Source organism: Peromyscus leucopus, chromosome 8b (genome assembly GCF_004664715.2).
Source record: "Peromyscus leucopus breed LL Stock chromosome 8b, UCI_PerLeu_2.1, whole genome shotgun sequence".
Classification (NCBI taxonomy): Eukaryota; Metazoa; Chordata; class Mammalia; order Rodentia; family Cricetidae; genus Peromyscus; species Peromyscus leucopus.
The window spans coordinates 68,405,344-68,423,125 of NC_051086.1; the positions used below are offsets into that span (position 1 = coordinate 68,405,344).

Sequence of the window (17,782 nt, forward strand, 5' to 3'; positions counted from 1 at the left end):
GAGCTCGGTGTACTTAGATTTATTTCCCAAAAATAATTTGTAGCTTCTCTTCTGGGCCCCTGGGAAGATTATTAAGGCTGGTCTTTAATAATATTCGAGATGCCACCATGATCCTTGTGATGATGATAGTGGACTAAACCTCGGCAACTGTAAACAAGCCTCAATTAAATGCCTTCTTTTATGAGAGTTGCCATGGTCATGGTGTCTCTTCACAGCAAAACACCAACTAAGACAGATGCTGGTACAAGGAGTGGGGTATTGCTGTGATGGGCCTGACCATTCTGCTTGTTTGCAGAATGTGAACTTTGGAAATTTGGATTAGGAAAGCAGTTGAAATGCTTTAAGCAGGGCTTAATGGGCCATTCTAGTAGGAGCTTGAAAGACAGTGGTGCTGAGGGTAATGATGTGGACTGTGGGAGCCCAGCAATAGACTACTAAGACATTAATATAATAACTGAAGTCACTGAGAAACCTATCTTTGAAGAATAGAATCAGATTTCTTAGAAAGAGCAATTAATATTACCTTTATGTTGGAACTATGTACTTCTGCAAGAAGGATTTGTTCTGATTTAAGTCCACAGAGATCACTTAGCTGCTTTTTCAAACCTGTGTACTTTTCATCCATATTCAGTCTTAGTCCATATCGTATTGGAGTAGTACCATCTAATTTAATTACTAGCAAAGAAAAAAGACTTTTTATTAGTAAAATTCAGGTTACAATAAAAGTGTTACATAATACCACAACAGATATATCTGATTTGCAAATAGTAAATATTTTAGCCTAAAATTTTTTATATGTAAATGATAAAATAAATCTTAGGAATAATACTGAGTGAAAATAAGAATTTATTTATATTCATCTGATAAAGAACTCTGATTGGCTATACAAGCTTTTCAAAGAGTTTCTGCTATGACTGGAATTAAGGAAAGCATCAATGAGCACAAAAAACAGGCCTATACTCCAAATCTTTGGAACCTGAAAATGTGCCTTAATGTGGAGTTGCTTAATTATAACATGCTGCCTACTCATATTTATGAGAACTCATTGCAAACAAACTATAAATTCAGACTGGAAAATAATGAAAATGAATCATTTTCTTCAGAACTCTGTGACCTACCTGTTATTTCTAAATGCATATAACTGTCCATTGGAAGTGGTAAAGACAAAAAATTGAAAGGGTCGAATCGGACACTTATATGCCCACATGTCTTGCATTTCACTTGGGATCTTAGCTGACCATGGAACAAGTCCACAACAATTGATCTATTTCTCCTTAGATGGTTGTCCCAGGCCTATGAAGGAAAAACAAAACTTTATTTTCAAAATTCAAACAAAATCTAAAAATACTGGTTAAGTATATTGGATTTAAACTCTAACCACAGAAAACTCTTGTTCAAATTTAAATTGTGCCACATGTATTTGTATTTATTGAACATTGTATTTATTGCTTTTATAAGAAACTCAAAACCAAGCAAGGCATGGTTTGTGTACATCTTTAATCCTAGCTAGCACTCTGGAGGCAGAGCAAGCAGATCTCTGTGAGTCTGAGGCCAGTCTGGTCAACATAGCAAGTTCCAGGACAGCCAGGGCTACATAAAGAGACTCAACTACTACTAAATAAAACCTGTAGATCTAGGAATGGGTTACATCTTTTTGAATTGTTGGCCAAAGAGGTCTCACAGACTCCCCTAAACATAACAGGTTACTGCCACTACTATTTGTTTGTTACCCTCTACAACCTGAAGTTATCACAGTTATGTCACTGAACATGGAGAAATTGAGCTAGTACTTAACTCTAAGCTTCACCTTTACTGACTTGTGTTTATAATACCAGAAAGCACTATACATACTACCAGAAGAGAAAAGTAATCACCAATCTTACTCAGCTATGAACCTTGTGAACTATAACAGTGACTTGCCTGCAAGATATACCCATTCATGCAATAGTGACACAAATGTTTTGGGGGTGACCAACCTACCTTTTGATTGTACATAAGACCTGCTCCATGAGATGGAACCCATATTTGACACTGTTAATGAGGTCAAGGATCTGAGACTAGGTAGGTGATAGGTCCTATGGGAAAGCCTACAGTTTTCTACTAAATGAACATAGCAATAAAATGAGTCCTAACAACATATTGCTATACCCATAGATCAGTGCCTTGATAAACCCTCATCAGAGAAGCCTCTTCTTCAAGTAGATGGGAATTAAGACAGAGGATCCACAATGGAACAACATGTATAGATTGAGAGACTCTAGAGCACTCATCCCTAAATAGAATGTCTTTATCGCATCCCTCCTCTCAAGGCTCAGGGATCTATGAGGAAGGTGGGGCAGAAAGATGATAAGATATAGATAGAAAATGCATTCAAGGAAACAGTGTTTTCCAGATACAAGAGGGCTGGATGCACATACGAACTCACAGAAACTGTGATAGCACACACAAGATCTGCCTAAGTTCAAACCAGACAACATCCTAGAACAGACAAGGGGAAGAGGGCATAAAATCTAAGGCCCACTATGCAGTTGATAGCTGCTAGGAGTGTCAAAACTAGTTTTCTTGAACGGAGTGACACTGGGTATGTTAACCATATCCCACGGCAGGCACATGCTCAGGAATAGTTGGTCAACAAAACACAGACAGACTCAGTGTTAACCTAGGTGTATGCCTGTAATCCCAGCACAGGGGAGGTGGAGACAGGAGGATCCCTAGAGCCTGCTGGCTAGCTAGTCTGCCAAATCAGTGAACTACAGGTTCAGTGAGAGACACATCTCAAAAACAAGGTGGGACATAGATTAAGAAGACATCTAACTTGAACCTCTAATCTCTACATTGCCTGGGCACACATACACTGCTCAGTTTATCCACCAAAAGGCATTAAAAAAAGGTGCTGAGCTAAGTCAGTAGAACACAAGACCCTTTAAAAACAACAAAAGACACTCTAACAAACCTCTGCAGCCACTTCCCAGTCGGGTCGTCCATCACTGTCTTTTAGTTCTACATATGGCTTCTCATGGACTCGGTTGAGATCTTCATGAAGACCATCCAAGAGGAAAGCCAGAAGTTCTTGGGAGTCTTGTTGCTGGAACCCATTAAACCTGGGAGCATATTTTGCTATTGTCCACTACAAAAATGAAGAGTAGCTGTCATTATTTCCTATCCTATAAAATTTGGAACAAGCACATTCCATAATTCAATGAGAGATAAACATCAGAAAGCAAGTAAATGGCACAAAATTTAGTCTTTCTCTATTTCAGCAAACAAATTCTGGAGAATTTACTCTAACTTTAATCTTAAGTGACAAAAAAAAAAAATATGACAGGCATTTTGGCCAATGATGTTTCCCAGTCTGATACCATCTGTGGTGGCTTGAATGAAAATGGCCCCCAAAGGCCTATAGGGAGTGGCACTATTAGGTGTGGTCTTGTTGGGGTGAGTGTGGCCTTGTTGGAGGAAATGTGTCACTGGCAGTGGGATGTGAGGTTTCAGCTCAAGCCAGGTGCAGTGTCCCTCTCTTGCTTCTACCTGCTGTAGAACTCTCAGCCACCTCTCCAGTACTATGTTGGTCTGTGTGCCACTGTGCTTCCTACCATGATAATAATTGGACAAGACCTCTGAACTGTAAGCCAGCCCCAATTAAATGTTTTCCTTTATAAGAGTTGCTGTGCATCTTTGGCAGCAGTTAACTCTGCAGCTCACATACGATTGAGCCTGTATGATAATGAGTATTCAGAGACAGGTAATTCCTGGGGGGCACTCACCAACCTAAGACAGAGCACCTGTGTGGCCTGGGCAGGAGTCTCCATGATGGGTAAGGTGACCTGTTGACATCCCATGCAACCTAAGTCAGAAGCTCATTTTCTAGTAAAAGGGGGACCTGTAGGGCCCAGGCCCCCGTTTTGGGTTAACTGTTGCCTTGCTTGCTGACCTTGACCTTGATAGCCTCCCTATGCTAATTCCCTGCTGGGTTCCACCCTCCTGAATGCTTAAGGGAAGTTCCTTGTCGGTATATTCTGCATAATGAGCATTAACAGCTTAGATGCAAGATTGTAAAACATCGGTGGCAGCAAACTTCTGCCCTCTGGGATTCTCCCATTGTGCTGTAAGCCTGTATTTAAGACCTCTTCCCTCCTTCAATAAATAGCATTCAGCAATTAAAAAAAAAAAAAAAAAAAACCAAACAAGTAAACAAACAAAAAAAAAGAGTTGCCGTGGTCATGATATCTCATCACAGCAATAGAACCCTAAGACACCACTGAAGCAAACAGTTCTTTATTCACACAGATGCTTAATTTATATTTATGAATTTGTATTTATATAAATAGCAAAATGGCAACTGATCATCCTGAAAAATTTCCTAAACTATATGAATGTTTTCTTCTAGTTAACTGATCTTGTTATATTTTAGGTTTTATTGTTACAGGCCAAAAGAAAAAAAAAAAAGCATAGTGTTTAACTATCAGGATTTACAAATGAATTATCTTAGCAATGCAAAAAAAAAAAAAAAAAAAAAAAATCTATCAGATAATTAGGTGGCCTATGCTAGCAGTCAAGGAGTACCAAAAGGGTTTACTCTTCATACAAGTAAAGCAGTTGGGAAATCTGTAAACGAACAATGTCTCAAAGAGGTACTGTTTCTTTGATCTTTATTTCCTGTTGATTACATAAACAGCATTATTTTGCATTATTTGAACACATATAAATTTGGGTATCTAGGATACTTAGTGAAATTTAAAAAAATTGATTAAAAAAGTTTAAATAGAGAAAATGTGTAATAAAGGTGATAAGAGAATTACATATTTTCATATTATTTTAGTCTGCTTACCCGAAGCTTTAATGGGGCAACATTCTTCTGAGTTCCACTCCAAAGTTCCTGCACCAAATCGCCATAGCATTTAGCCATATGACCTTTCATACCAATGGGATTTGTCCTAGAAGTTTGAAAGGGAAATTTGTTGCCAAAGATTCTCCATAATTCACAATCACATAGGCAAAAAACTACCTATCAAGAGACATATCCCTTGGCCCTTAAGTCATATTTGATAAGGCAATGAAATAACATTTTCTCCTTCAAGTTAAAGGAAGAGGAGATTTAAGCAATATTGGATTCAGATCAAAACTATAGAGGATAAACTTTGACCCAAAGCCCATGGGTCAAAAAGATTACCTGTTGAGTTCATAAAGATGTCTCCCTGAGATAAAATACTGTGTCAGTGGTTGTGTGTTACTAACACACTGGATGCTTGAGTTCATGAAGCATGTGTTTCCCAGGTTACTCAGACCTGTGGCTCCCTTTTCTGTGGGAACTGCAACAAATAATGAGACAAAAGCCTAGCTATAGCAACATGCTGTGGAATGGTTACTTGTATTCAATTGAGTTTTCTTTTTTTTCTTTCTCTTTTGAAAGAAACTTATTTAGTATCAGAGGTTGGTTTCAAACTAGGAATCCTCCTGCATTAACCTTCCATGTACTGGCATTATAGGCATGTGTCACCATACTGGTTTCTGAATATGGTGATTTTAAAATTCTTCTGGTTGGATGAATGGTGAAAGTTTTTTCTTTAACCTTACTTTCCTTTTTTTTTTTTTTTGGTTTTTCGAGACAGGGTTTCTTTATGTAGCCTTGGCTGCTGTGGAACTTGCTCTGTAGACTAGGCTGGCCTCTGGGATTAAAGGCTTGCGCCACCACCACTTGACTTAAAACAATTTTTAATCAGGTCTTTTACATCAGTTTTTATGGAGTTTCTTTAGCAAGCAGGATGATCCTTGCTCATTTGTAACCTAGAAATAGCCAAGTGTTGTTTTTAATTGTGTGGATGTTGGTATCTGGTGGTAGGCATGGTAGCACATGCTCATAATCCCAACACCTGGGAGGTGGAAGCAGGAAGATTAGGAATTCAATATGAGACCCTGTTTAAGACAACAAGAAAAACACCTAAGAATTAAATTCTCCAAGGATGACTTTATGCTGGGCACAGTTGTACATACCTATGATCCTAGCACTAGGGAGGCTGCCCTAGAAAAATCATGTAGCCTGGGTTACAGAGTAAGATTTTAGATTTAAAAAGAAAAAGAAATTTAAAACCATTTATTTTTTGAGAAATGGTTCAGATGCCTTAGTAGTTAAGAGCACTTGCTGCTCTTCCAGAGGAGCTAGGTTTGATTCTCAGCACATATGTGGAGGTTCATAACTGTCCCAGCTCCAGGGATCTACTAATGTTGAACCCTAAGGGTACCAGGCACACCTGTGGTGCACAGACATACTTGTAAAAAATACCTATACACATAAAGTAAAAAAATAAACTTCAGAAATTTTTAAAAAACAATATTTTATATTATGTATACAATGTATTTTGGTCATATCCACCCCATCACTTACCACAAGACACCGTTTTTAAAACAAAAAAAAATTATGGATGTGAATAATTATTTGTATGTATATTTATGTGGGCATTTGACGATCAGAGGTTGATGTGGGTTTCTTCCTCCATTTTACTTTCTGTGATAGGGTCTTCTACTAAACCTGGAGCTCACTAACTGGGTGAGCTGCCTGGCTAGGAATCCTTCTATTTTTTTTCTCCCCTGTGCTGAGATTATAGGTGTGTACCGCAGTGCCTGAATTTCTAATGGGTGCTGGGGATCTAAACTTGGATCCTCACAGTTGTATGCTATGTACTTTACAATCTGAGTTAACATCCTGGCCCTTACTTTTTTTTTTTTTTTTGGAGACAGAGCTTTACTTTGAGCCCAGACTGCTCTGGATCTCTGCTTTATGATTTATCTCAAGAGTTGGGGTTACAAAAGTATATCACCACATCCAGTATACAAACTATTTAATTGCAGAGTTAGAGTCAAATTTGGTGGCCTCTCCAGAGGGACAGGAGGATCAAGTTCAAGTGTTTAAGCCCAGCCTAGACGACACAGTGAGAGTGTCTCCAACCACAACATAGTAAGTCTGTAAAAAGAATATACGGACTTACCTTTATGTCTATCTATTTTGCTACTATTTGCTATAAAGGACATTTCTTCAGGCCAGCTCATATCTTTGTTTCGAACTAGAAAGACAGATTGGAATGTATTAACTTCTTATTCATATGATTCATAGTCATTTGATTGAGACGTTAAAAAAAGTTATTTCTATTATCAGAGCTTAAAAAAAAAATCAAGTAAATTTTAGACCAGGCTGGCCACAGACTTGCTATGTGTAGCCAAAGATAACTGGACTTCACTTCCTGAATGCTGGGATTACAACTAAGGTTGGTTTTATGTAGAGCAGGAGTCAGATTCATCCATTCCAGGCTGGGCAGTGGTGGCACACCTTTAATTCTAGCACTTGAGGTTTGGGGGTGGGGGGCAGAGGCAGAAGTTTGTAAGTTCAAGGCCAGCCTGGTCTACAAAGAGAGTTCCAGGACAGCCAGGGCTGTTACACAGAGAAACCTTGTCTCCAAAAAACAAAACAACAACAACAACAAAAAAACCTAAACAAACAAACAAAAATCAGAAATATGAAAATCTTTTTGTTAAATTAACAATCGCTGAGGTAATCCACTAATTTCATCACATGCAACTATCAATGTTTTCATGAGTCATTATGGGGAAAGACATCATAATTTCAATATGAATGTGCCATGTGTAAATTATAGGTGAGTGCCAAAGTAGCGGATGAGAGGAGCTGGGAACAAAACTTAGTGGGTGGGATGCTCAAAATGCATGAGGTTCTAAGTTCAATCCCCAGTACTGGGGGGAAATGTTGGTATCCTCACTCAAACTTAAAGTGGAAGTAAAAACATTTTATAAAATTTCATAACTTGCAACTGAATTTACCTGTTGCCACCCACATTTTCCTTCCTTGGTCAGCCTAAGGCTACATATCTATAGACAGGCCACTCTTTAGAAACAATCCAGTAGGTAAGAAACACACTAGGGATTCAGTGGGTCAGCTTTAACATATAAGGAATATAATGTTATCTTGAGAAAAAATGTAAAATGGGATTCCTAGTGAGTAATTCTGTAAAGTCTTACCCTAAACTAAAACTCAATCTATGACACCATTTGAGAGGCAGAGGCAGGAGGATCAGAAGTCAAAGGTCTTTATCTATTCAGTGAAGTTCAAGGCCAGTTTGGGCTACAAGAGACTGTCTCAAAAATACAAAATAACAACCCCCCCCCCACAAGTCTCTTTCCCCAAACCCCTCAAAAACCCATTAACAAAATTAAACACTCCCCCACGTACATCACCACTACTACAACTGCCCTGCCCCAATCTAATATAGATGTGTATTTCTATTCTGTACCTTCAATTACCAGGTGCTGCTCATCTTGGATTTTCAAATATTCCAACCTATGATCCTCATCATCCAGAAGAGTCAAGTAGTTCTGTAGAGGAGGAAATGTTTCTGTTAATTTGGCTAGTAAACTTGAAAAACATACAAAAATAAAAATGAATGACAAGTACTATTCCTTTGCACTTACATAATTCAATTTATAGATATTTAGCTGTTCAAATCTATAGTTTAGGTGCCAAAGTGAAGGAATGATGGTGTGTTCTGTCACTTTACATGTTAGTAAAACAAAATTATATGCAATTTGTGGAGAGAGTTAGATAAGTCACCACAGACCAAACCAAAGTTCACTGAGACAACAGAACCTGCAGAAAAGAAATTTTCATTCCCTTTTCGGTGAAAACTGGGGTATAGATTGTTAAGTGACTTGTCTCAGTTACACAACTAACAAGTGACACAGTCAGAATTTAACTCCTAGCAATGTAACTATAACCTGCAACTGAATTACCTGTTGCTACCCACATTTTGCTCCCTTGGGCACACAAACTGTGCTCTTAATTCCTATATGATTATGCCTTCACTAGCAACTAAAGCAGGACGGAAGAAACAATGTAGTAGGAACAGACAATGGGGAAACTATCCTTCCAACCCAGCTTCAGAGTACAATACTGAATACACTGGGAGGAACACACAAGCATTTAATAGCACTACCTCTGAGGAGTGTGGAAGATAAAGAAAGGTCAGAGATAAAAAGGAAGAAGTTTTACTATGTACGTTGCATTGTCGGTATTTTTAATGTGTATAAGCAACTTCAAAATAAATCGAACAAGAAATAGCTCAGTGAGATAGCTCAGTGGTTTTTCCTTGCAAAGGTCCAGGGCTCTATTCCCCATACCCTTTGTTGACAACCTTTTGTAACTCCAGTTCCAGGGAATCTGACCACTCTTCTGGCTTTCATGGGCACCAGGCATACATGTGGTACAGACATTACATGCAGATAAAACATAACAAAATAAAAGAAAAAAATAAGACTATTTGCTGTTACTTTATAACACAATTGCCACAGCAATTTTTAAAAAATAGTACTGCTTTGCTTATGCTGATCAATTATCGTTATGATCTCAGGTGACAAATGTTCACATGTATGTATACACAACTTTTTTTGTTTTGTTTTGTTTTTGGAGACAGGGTTTCTCTGTGTAGTTCTGGTGCCTGTCCTGGAACTCGCTCTCTAGCCCAGGTTGGCCTCGAACTCACAGAGATCTGCCTGCCTATGCCTCCCGAGTGCTGGGATGCTGGGATTAAAGGTGTGCGCCACCACTGCCTGGCATGTATGCACAACTTAAAAGTCTAAAGTTTTCACAGAGATCCCAGATATGGCTTTATTAACTACTACAGACAAGTTCTCCTATTCTGAAAGATGATTTAACCCTTTTTTAAACCCAGAGCCTAGTATACACTGAACAAGTGCTCTACCACTGGACTATCTCCCCTGCATGATTTAACAGCAGACTTTTCGTGACTGAAATGCTTCTTACCTCACTGTTGTATAGCCATAGTCGCATATCTTCCTCTTTGATGCGAAGCCTTTGAGACAGATATTCATGAATTTCCTTGATGGTTTGCATTCTACTAAAACAGCCAGTATAGGCTAACACCCGCTTTAGAGGCGCATTTGGAGAGGGTACATTTCCTATAGTTATAGTAGTTATGATAAGGAAAAAAGGAGACATAAAAAAACAGACAAACAAATATAAAACACCAGCCTCAGCAATGATGACCATAGTAATTTAGGAAACGATGAGAAATAAGAAGTATAGATTTAATAATTTTATAAATGAAGAATAGTATGAAAAGCTTGAATATGGATGGGCATGGTAATCCCAGCACAAAAGGATTAAGAGTTCATCAGAGTCATCCTCAGCTACATAAAGATCAGTCTGAGCTACATGAGACCCTGTCTCAAAGAAACCAAAGTGGGGGCTACTTGAGAAAACTCAAGACCCAACTATCTTAAAGCCTCAATTCTGAAAGAACAAAAATAAGAGTATAGCAATCCAAATAAATGACATATTTTGATCCCAAGAATGAGAACATGATGATAAAAAACTGACATCAGCATATGACTGTTCTCAGTTTGGTCATACTTAATAGCAAGATGAAATAAAATTCTGCTTAAGAATGGGGAGAGAGCTGGGGATTTAGCTCAGGAGTAAAACGCTTGTTTAGTATGTGCAAAAGACCTGAGTTTAATACCAGAACTGAAAAATAAAATAATAATAAAATAAAAGAGTGAGGGTGCTTGAAGTAGAATGGAATTTGAATTCCACATATTCACTTAATCTAGTTCTTAAAAAACTCAGAATTACTAATCCCATCACTGTCATTAAGTGGCCCAATTATGTGGTAGCAGTCATACAAAGAGAAACTGGTACAGGTTATACAAGGCCAGACAATATTTTTAAATGGAGCCAAGAAGCTTTCCTGACTAACAATTATTCTGTTGAAAACTAGGTGGCTAACAAACATCTAGTTTGCCTCTCCACTATGGTGGCAACATAACGACCTTGACTTTCTGAAGTGCATACGGTAGAAACAAAAAGACTATTGGTACAGTGTCTTTCAAGCTCTTAAAGGGCTGATCTGAGGACGTTACTATACATACAGATACACAGATACTAAATATACTAAGTCTGAATACATGGAAGAGACATGGAGGAATAAAATGACAAGGCATTATAGAAATCCAAGACAGGTTGTAAATATGCTAAATACCGGTCAACTTCTTAGTCAAAAATCTAGACAAAAGCTGTAGTTTACAATGGTTATCTCTGACTGTGAGAGGCTAGATTTTTGTTAAGCAACTCCAAGCAAACGAAGAAATTAACCGCCAATATAACCCTGCTGGAGTACATGTATGCATTTCAGGTTATTTTTTACCCATTCAGCAATTGTTTTTTTTTCTCCCATGAACAGTATTTTTTTTGGGGGGGGGGGCGGTTTTCGAGACAGGGTTTCTCTGTGTAGCTTTGCGCCTTTTCCTGGAACTCACTTGGTAGTCCAGGCTGGCCTCGAACTCACAGAGATCCGCCTGGCTCTGCCTCCCAAGTGCTGGGATTAAAGGCGTGTGTCACCACCGCCCGGCCCATGAACTGTATTTTTAGTGAGTCTTATTAACTATCATTTTCTTTTTAAGAGCTTCCAAGAAGAACCTACTCAGCTAAGATAGGCTGAAAAGCCATCTAAGGAATAATGACTTAAATCTACCTAAATTATCACAGTCATGGAATGGTTTATATAGATCTTTCTTTGAAAGGAGTATTTTTTTCCCCCGAGGCAGGGTTTCTCTGTGTGGTTTTGGTGTCTGTCCTAGATCTCTCTCTAGATCTCTCTCTGTATACCAGACTGGCCTTGAACTCACAGAGATCCTCCTGGCTCTGCCTCCAAGTGCTGGGATTAAAGGCGTGCGCCACCACCGCCCAGCGAAAGGAGTACTTTTTAAAAATGTCTAGTGAAGAGTGGTAATAACTGAGTATTTGACCAAGAAGCACACCATGTATGGCAGAACAAAATTCAACCATGATTTTTTATACATGTAGCAAAGCAAATCTTTGTCTATTAGCAAGCAAAGAATAACCCTTAAAACAAAAGAACAGATTTTTTTCAATTATATATCAGAGGATTAGTTTTAAGATTACAGCAAGAAAGCAGTTTTATAAATTTCAAAATAATTAATTATTGATTTTATAATTAGTCAAGAATAAAATTTCAAATTAAGAAACAAATTTGGAGTATCAAACTATCCCATTCTAGGATTCAGAAGCACCGGCAAGCATATTGCCCCAGCCAATCTCCACTGTCTTAGGCCAGAAAAAGGAAAACTGAGTTCCACAGTCTACACAGTTTAGCTCATTAAGCAGGCAGCCACTTATATGCATAATTTTGTACTTCTGAAGAGAACCAGCAAATCAGAAATTCACAGAAGCAGCAAAAATCTAGGATCAGCACAAGAATTACAAATACTTACTAAAAATGCAACAACGTATCTTGCCTCTCATGTTATCTTTTAAAGAGAATCAAGAAAGACATACTATGGGTGCCATGGACAGTATGCTGATGTTTCTATTTACCAGAAAGTTAAATCAAGAATGTTTCATAAGGATTCTATTTTATTGTTCCTTGGTTTTGATGGTTTCCCCAAAGTTTGGCTAGAAAGTAAACACTGTTTTGTTCTAATTCATACAAAACAATATGTGAAATCATCTTCAGACACTATCTGAATGAAGCTTTTAAAAAAGGATTTATTTACTTTAAAAAAATATGTATTTTTATTTTATGTGCATTGGTGTTCTTGACTTAATGTATGCCTGCATGATGGCATACAGGAACTATAGTCAGTCACATACAGTTGTGAGCTGCCATGTGGGTCCTGGGAATTGTCCTCTGGAAGAGGATCAAGTGCTCTGAATCATTGAGCCACCTCTCCAGTCCAGACTTTTTATTTTATGTGTACAAGTATCTATGCACATGTGTTCCTAGTGCCTGCGGAGGGTAGATAAGGTGTCAGATCCCTGAAAACTGGTGTTCAGGATGGTTGTGAAGAACCACGTTGGTGCTGGGAACTGAACCTGGATCCTGTGCAGGACCAACTAATGACTTTAACTAGGGAGCCATTTCTCCAGCCCCCAAATACAACCTTCAAGGAAAATAAGCTCGTTCAAATTCAAAGGAGAGCTAGTACTTACACAGGGGTGGTAATGTAGGTTTACAGACAGTCATAATATTCTAACAACTTAAATATAGCCAAAGATTCTGTGAATTGATGAATTAATTATTTTAAAACTTTATTTTACATTTATTTATTTAGTATGTGTCCATGTGTATGCAAGTACAACAAGTGTGTATGTAAAAGTCAGAGAACAACCTGCAGGAGTTAGTTCCCTCCTTTCACCATGTGGGTCTGGGGAATTAAACTCAGGTTGTCAGGCTTGGTGACAAGTAACCTATGGAGCCATCTAGCCAGCTCAAATTTATTCCTTTTTTTTTTTTTTTTTTGGTTTTTCGAGACAGGGTTTCTCTGTGTAGCTTTGCGCCTTTCCTGGAACTCACTTGGTAGCCCAGGCTGGCCTCGAACTCACAGAGATCCGTCTGGCTCTGCCTCCCGAGTGCTGGGAATAAAGGCGTGCGCCACCACCGCCCGGCTTCCTTTTTTTTTTAACTGAAGAATAATTTCAAATATTTGCAAGGGAAAAATAGATAAGTATTTTCCATCAATAAATTTAACTTTGGCTTGGAATCAAAGGAGAACTTTATTCACGTTATATATTAAGAGGAACATTTTATATCTATCTGTCATCTATCTATCTATCTATCTATCTATCTATCTATCTATCAATCAATCATCCATCCATCTATCTAGAGATAGGATCTCTTTACATGGCTTTGAGTGACCTGGAAATTGCTATGTAGACCAGGCTGGCCTTGAATTCAGAGACAGCCACCTGCCTCTGCTTCTGGAGTGCTGGGATTAAAGGTGTATGACATCAGACCCGGCTGAGGAGAAGTGTGTACGAGATGTTGATAGACTTGGGTTTTCCCCCCTTTGTTGAGGAATAACTTGGGATTTCTCAAAGCCACACTATTGGGCTGAGATGTGACTAAGTGATAGAACATCTATCTATCATATATAGGGCTCTGGGATTCACATCTACCGCCACTACCAAAAAAGAAAACAATAACCACCACCACCACAACAACCAAAACACAACCACAACAAAACTCTCTCAAAATCAAAGCAAATGTATCATTTTCATTTTGAAATATACCTATTTGATGCGTATTATGTCTCTTAGAAAATGTTCTTCCTGGTATGAGAAATGTTTCTCATTTTGTTAAAACACAACTAGCTCAGAAAGGATTAATTACATCGATCAATCCGAGGTTGCAAAGATCAGTTAATTAATGGTTGGTGAACTGCAACTTAGGTATAACAACAATTTACAATGGTTTAACAAAAAAAAAAAAAAAAGTAAAATCTATTTTACTTGCTATTTTTACAAGCTTACAAACTAAAAAAGACAAAACCCTTTCTTAGTTTGCACCTAAGAGTTTGCCTCTGTCCCCATCCAATCTTGTGCATGACCACAGATCTAAGCTCACAAGTGATTTACTGATTCTGTATGAAAGCAAACGGCATATATTAGTACAGTGGCACCAGGCTTTGAGCAATGTGATTTTCCACTTATTTTTAAGGAAATGCATGGCATTCTTGCTGCATTCTTAAGTTACCTCTAGGCAAGTGCTGAGGAAACATTCTCAAGCTCATCATACCCATATTCACCCAGATGTTAGACTGCTGTGTCCGTGTGGCAGGCTGTTGTCGAAGGAAAAGAAGATAGCGAGGAAATAATTCTAGTTCTGGGATGTCCGTCTTGCTATTCTTGATTACCTATTTTTGTAAAAGATAAAAAAGTAGTGATGATTCTTTAAAAAGGAACAAAACCCTTTTAGTCAAACTTAAGGTTCTAGTAAAAAGTTTTATAGACTTATTTATCTTATGTGTATGAGTGTTTCGCTTGCTTGTATGTATGTGTACCACGTGTGCCTAGTGTCTATAGGCCATAAGAGGGAATCAGATCTCCTGGAACTGGAGATAGATGATTGTTAGCTGTCATGTAAGTACAAGGAACCAAACCTGGGTCTTCTGAAAGAGCAGCAAGTGCTCTTTCTGTTAAATTCTGAACCACTTCTCTAGCCCCTCTTTGCTGTGAATTATGCTCATGGTTAATAATAAAGCTGACTGGATGACAGCTATGGAGGAAGAGATTGAGCTGAGTTAGGGGTTTGGGGTCAGGGGTTAGGAGTTAGGGAGAGCCAGACTAAGAGAATTCTGGGAAGAAGAAGGGCAGAGTCAGAGTTGCCAGCAGACACAGAGGAAGCAAGATGAGAATATCATACTGAGAAAAGGTACCAAGCCACGTGGCTAAGCATGGATAAGAATTATGGGTTAATTTAAGTGTAAGAGCTAGTTAGTAATAAGCCTGAGCTACCGGCCAAGCATTTATAATTAATATAAGCCTCTGTGTGATAATTTGGGAAGCAACTGCCGGGTACTTGGGTATGGTGGGACATACACTCCCACCTACACCTCTTGGTGCTATTTTTGAAATTATTTATATATATATATATATACTTTTTTTTTTTTTTGTTTTTTTGAGACAGGGTTTCTCTGCGTAGTTTTACGCCTTTCCTGGAGCTCACTTGGTAGCCCAGGCTGGCCTTGAACTCACAGCGATCCGCCTGGCTCTGCCTCCCAGAGTGCTGGGATTAAAGGCGTGCGCCACCACCGCCCAGCGAAATTATTTATATTTTATAGTGTGTTTTTTTAAAAAAGAAATGAACATTATGAACATTCCTTAAAAAAAATTTTTAAGCTATGCAGTGAGTGGTGGCACAAGCCCTTAATCCCAGCACTCAGGAGGGAGAGGAAGGGGAATCTCTCTGAGTTAAGAGGCCAGCCTGATTTACAGAGCCAGTTCCTGGATGGCCAGGGCTACACAGAGAAACTCTGTCTCAAAAAACAAACAGACAAAACAAAACAAAAATTTTTAAGCTGGGTATGGTGGCACATATTTAATCTCAGCATTCAGGAGGTTCAGGTAGGTGTATCTCTGTGAGTGAGAGGTCAGCATGGTCTATATAGTGAGTTCCAGGTCAGCCAGGGCTATGTAAAAAGACCCAGTCTCACTCCCTACCAATAGACCATTTTAATTATTTTGTTTGTATGGGTATTTTACCTGTATGTATATCTGTGCGCCACATGAGTACAGTGCTCTTGTAGGCCGAATGAAGGGAATCCCCTGGAGCTAGAGTTTCAGACTGGTTGAGTCGTGTGTGTGTGTGTGTGTGTGTGTGTGTGTGTGTGTGTGTGTGTGTGAGAGAGAGAGAGAGAGAGAGAGAGATATCAAACACAGGTCCTCTAGAACAGAGAAGCCAGTATTCTTAACCTAAGCAATCACTCCAGCCTCCATATGTGTATGGGCTTTTTGCCTGCATAAATGTATGCATACCACATGTGTACCTGCTGCCCACAGAGGCCACAAGAGGTTGTCAGATCCCCTAGAACTAAAGTGTAAGATAGCTCTAAGCCACCATGTGGGTGCTAGGAAGAAACCCAAGTTCTTTTGCAAGATCAGCCAGTGCTCTAACCACTGAGAAATCTCTCTAACCTAAGGTTCTCTTAAAGACAGTGTTGCTCTATACTGCAGGCTGCCCTGAACCTATGACCCTTGAGTATTGGTATTATAGTCATGTGACACCATGCTAAGCTCAGATATTAATTTAAAAATGTTCAACAAGTCCACTACCTATATTTTGGTGGCTTACTCATACATTTAAGTTACATAGATTTGAATATGCTCAGGTTTCTGCTCCTAAATTAATCTTTCAATATTAGAATTTGTGTACATTTCCATCCCACCTTCCATCTAAAACAAAACAAAACAGTGTCAATAAAACAAAACAAAAACCCTCCAAATCTCAGATGTGAGTGTAGCTTTCATCTCTCAAAGCTTCTCTTCCAAACAGACAGACCATTACAAAAAAAAAAAAAAATCTCAACAATACAGCTGCCTAAACAAGATCCAACTAAAGACAACACCAAGACATGCTAACATGGAGGGGGAACTACTCAAGCCCCACCCCTAGACAAAAACTATAGGCAACAAAGAAATGTTAAAAGAAGTAAAGCAGTCTTTCCCCAGGGAGGAAGCCCTTAATTGGTTATTTAACACCAAGTGGTCATCCTTGAAATCATGTACATGCAACACTGAATGGACTCAGCAGGTCATATATATTTATGTGTGTAAGCGTGTCTGCAAATAACAATTGGGGAGGAAGAGGCCAGAAGTCTGGGTGGAGTGGAGGCTGGTGAGAAGAACTGAAGCAAGGAAAGGGAATGGAGGGACATAATAAAATTGCATTTTAATACCTTTCCAAAACCTTAAATATTACCTAAATACTAATTGAATAAATAAAATGTAAAGGAACATATAGCTATTTTTCAACCAATTTGAACGGATTTCAAGTACTGTGCAACCATAAAGTAAGGACTAAATTGTGACTAGGGAAATCACACAGAAAAGTAAATATTAACCTCTGGCCTTCATACACCACACATCACACACACACACACACACACACACACACTCACTCACTCTTCTATGACAACTTATATAAGGCACCATTAGCTATACTTACTGGTCGAGGGAGGGCCAGGTTTGCTCCATACCAATGATAAAGTGCTCTCCATACAGGTTCTGGGACCATTTCATAATCTCTTCCATGGATTAGCTGTGGAGTTCGCTTTAATCGTCCTCCTTCTAGTGTTAAAGATGTAGCCTTAGAAAGAATTAATTAAGTACTGATTTTTAATTTTATAGTCTCTGGTACATCAAAAAAAAATTTTGGACATAGAACAAATTCCTGTTACTTCCCAG

General features: G+C 38.6%; 1 protein-coding gene across 3 annotated transcripts in view; it reads right to left on the reverse strand.

Annotated features, from left to right (window-relative positions):
* The window catches only part of Usp32 (ubiquitin specific peptidase 32), a 159,681-nt gene that overhangs the window by 37,026 nt on the left and 104,873 nt on the right, over positions 1 to 17,782 (reverse strand). The window contains exons 15-24 of one of the 3 annotated variants that reach the window (XM_037200941.1): positions 17,544 to 17,684; positions 14,574 to 14,733; positions 9,824 to 9,978; positions 8,298 to 8,379; positions 6,984 to 7,058; positions 5,171 to 5,309; positions 4,829 to 4,934; positions 2,954 to 3,127; positions 1,119 to 1,293; positions 524 to 675 (exon numbers count right to left, since the gene is read on the reverse strand). In XM_037200941.1, coding sequence (XP_037056836.1) covers positions 524 to 675; positions 1,119 to 1,293; positions 2,954 to 3,127; positions 4,829 to 4,934; positions 5,171 to 5,309; positions 6,984 to 7,058; positions 8,298 to 8,379; positions 9,824 to 9,978; positions 14,574 to 14,733; positions 17,544 to 17,684 — 1,359 coding nt within the window. The remainder of the gene's footprint in view (positions 1 to 523; positions 676 to 1,118; positions 1,294 to 2,953; positions 3,128 to 4,828; positions 4,935 to 5,170; positions 5,310 to 6,983; positions 7,059 to 8,297; positions 8,380 to 9,823; positions 9,979 to 14,573; positions 14,734 to 17,543; positions 17,685 to 17,782) is intronic. The other 2 variants (XM_028890541.2, XM_037200942.1) reach the window with 2 other exon arrangements.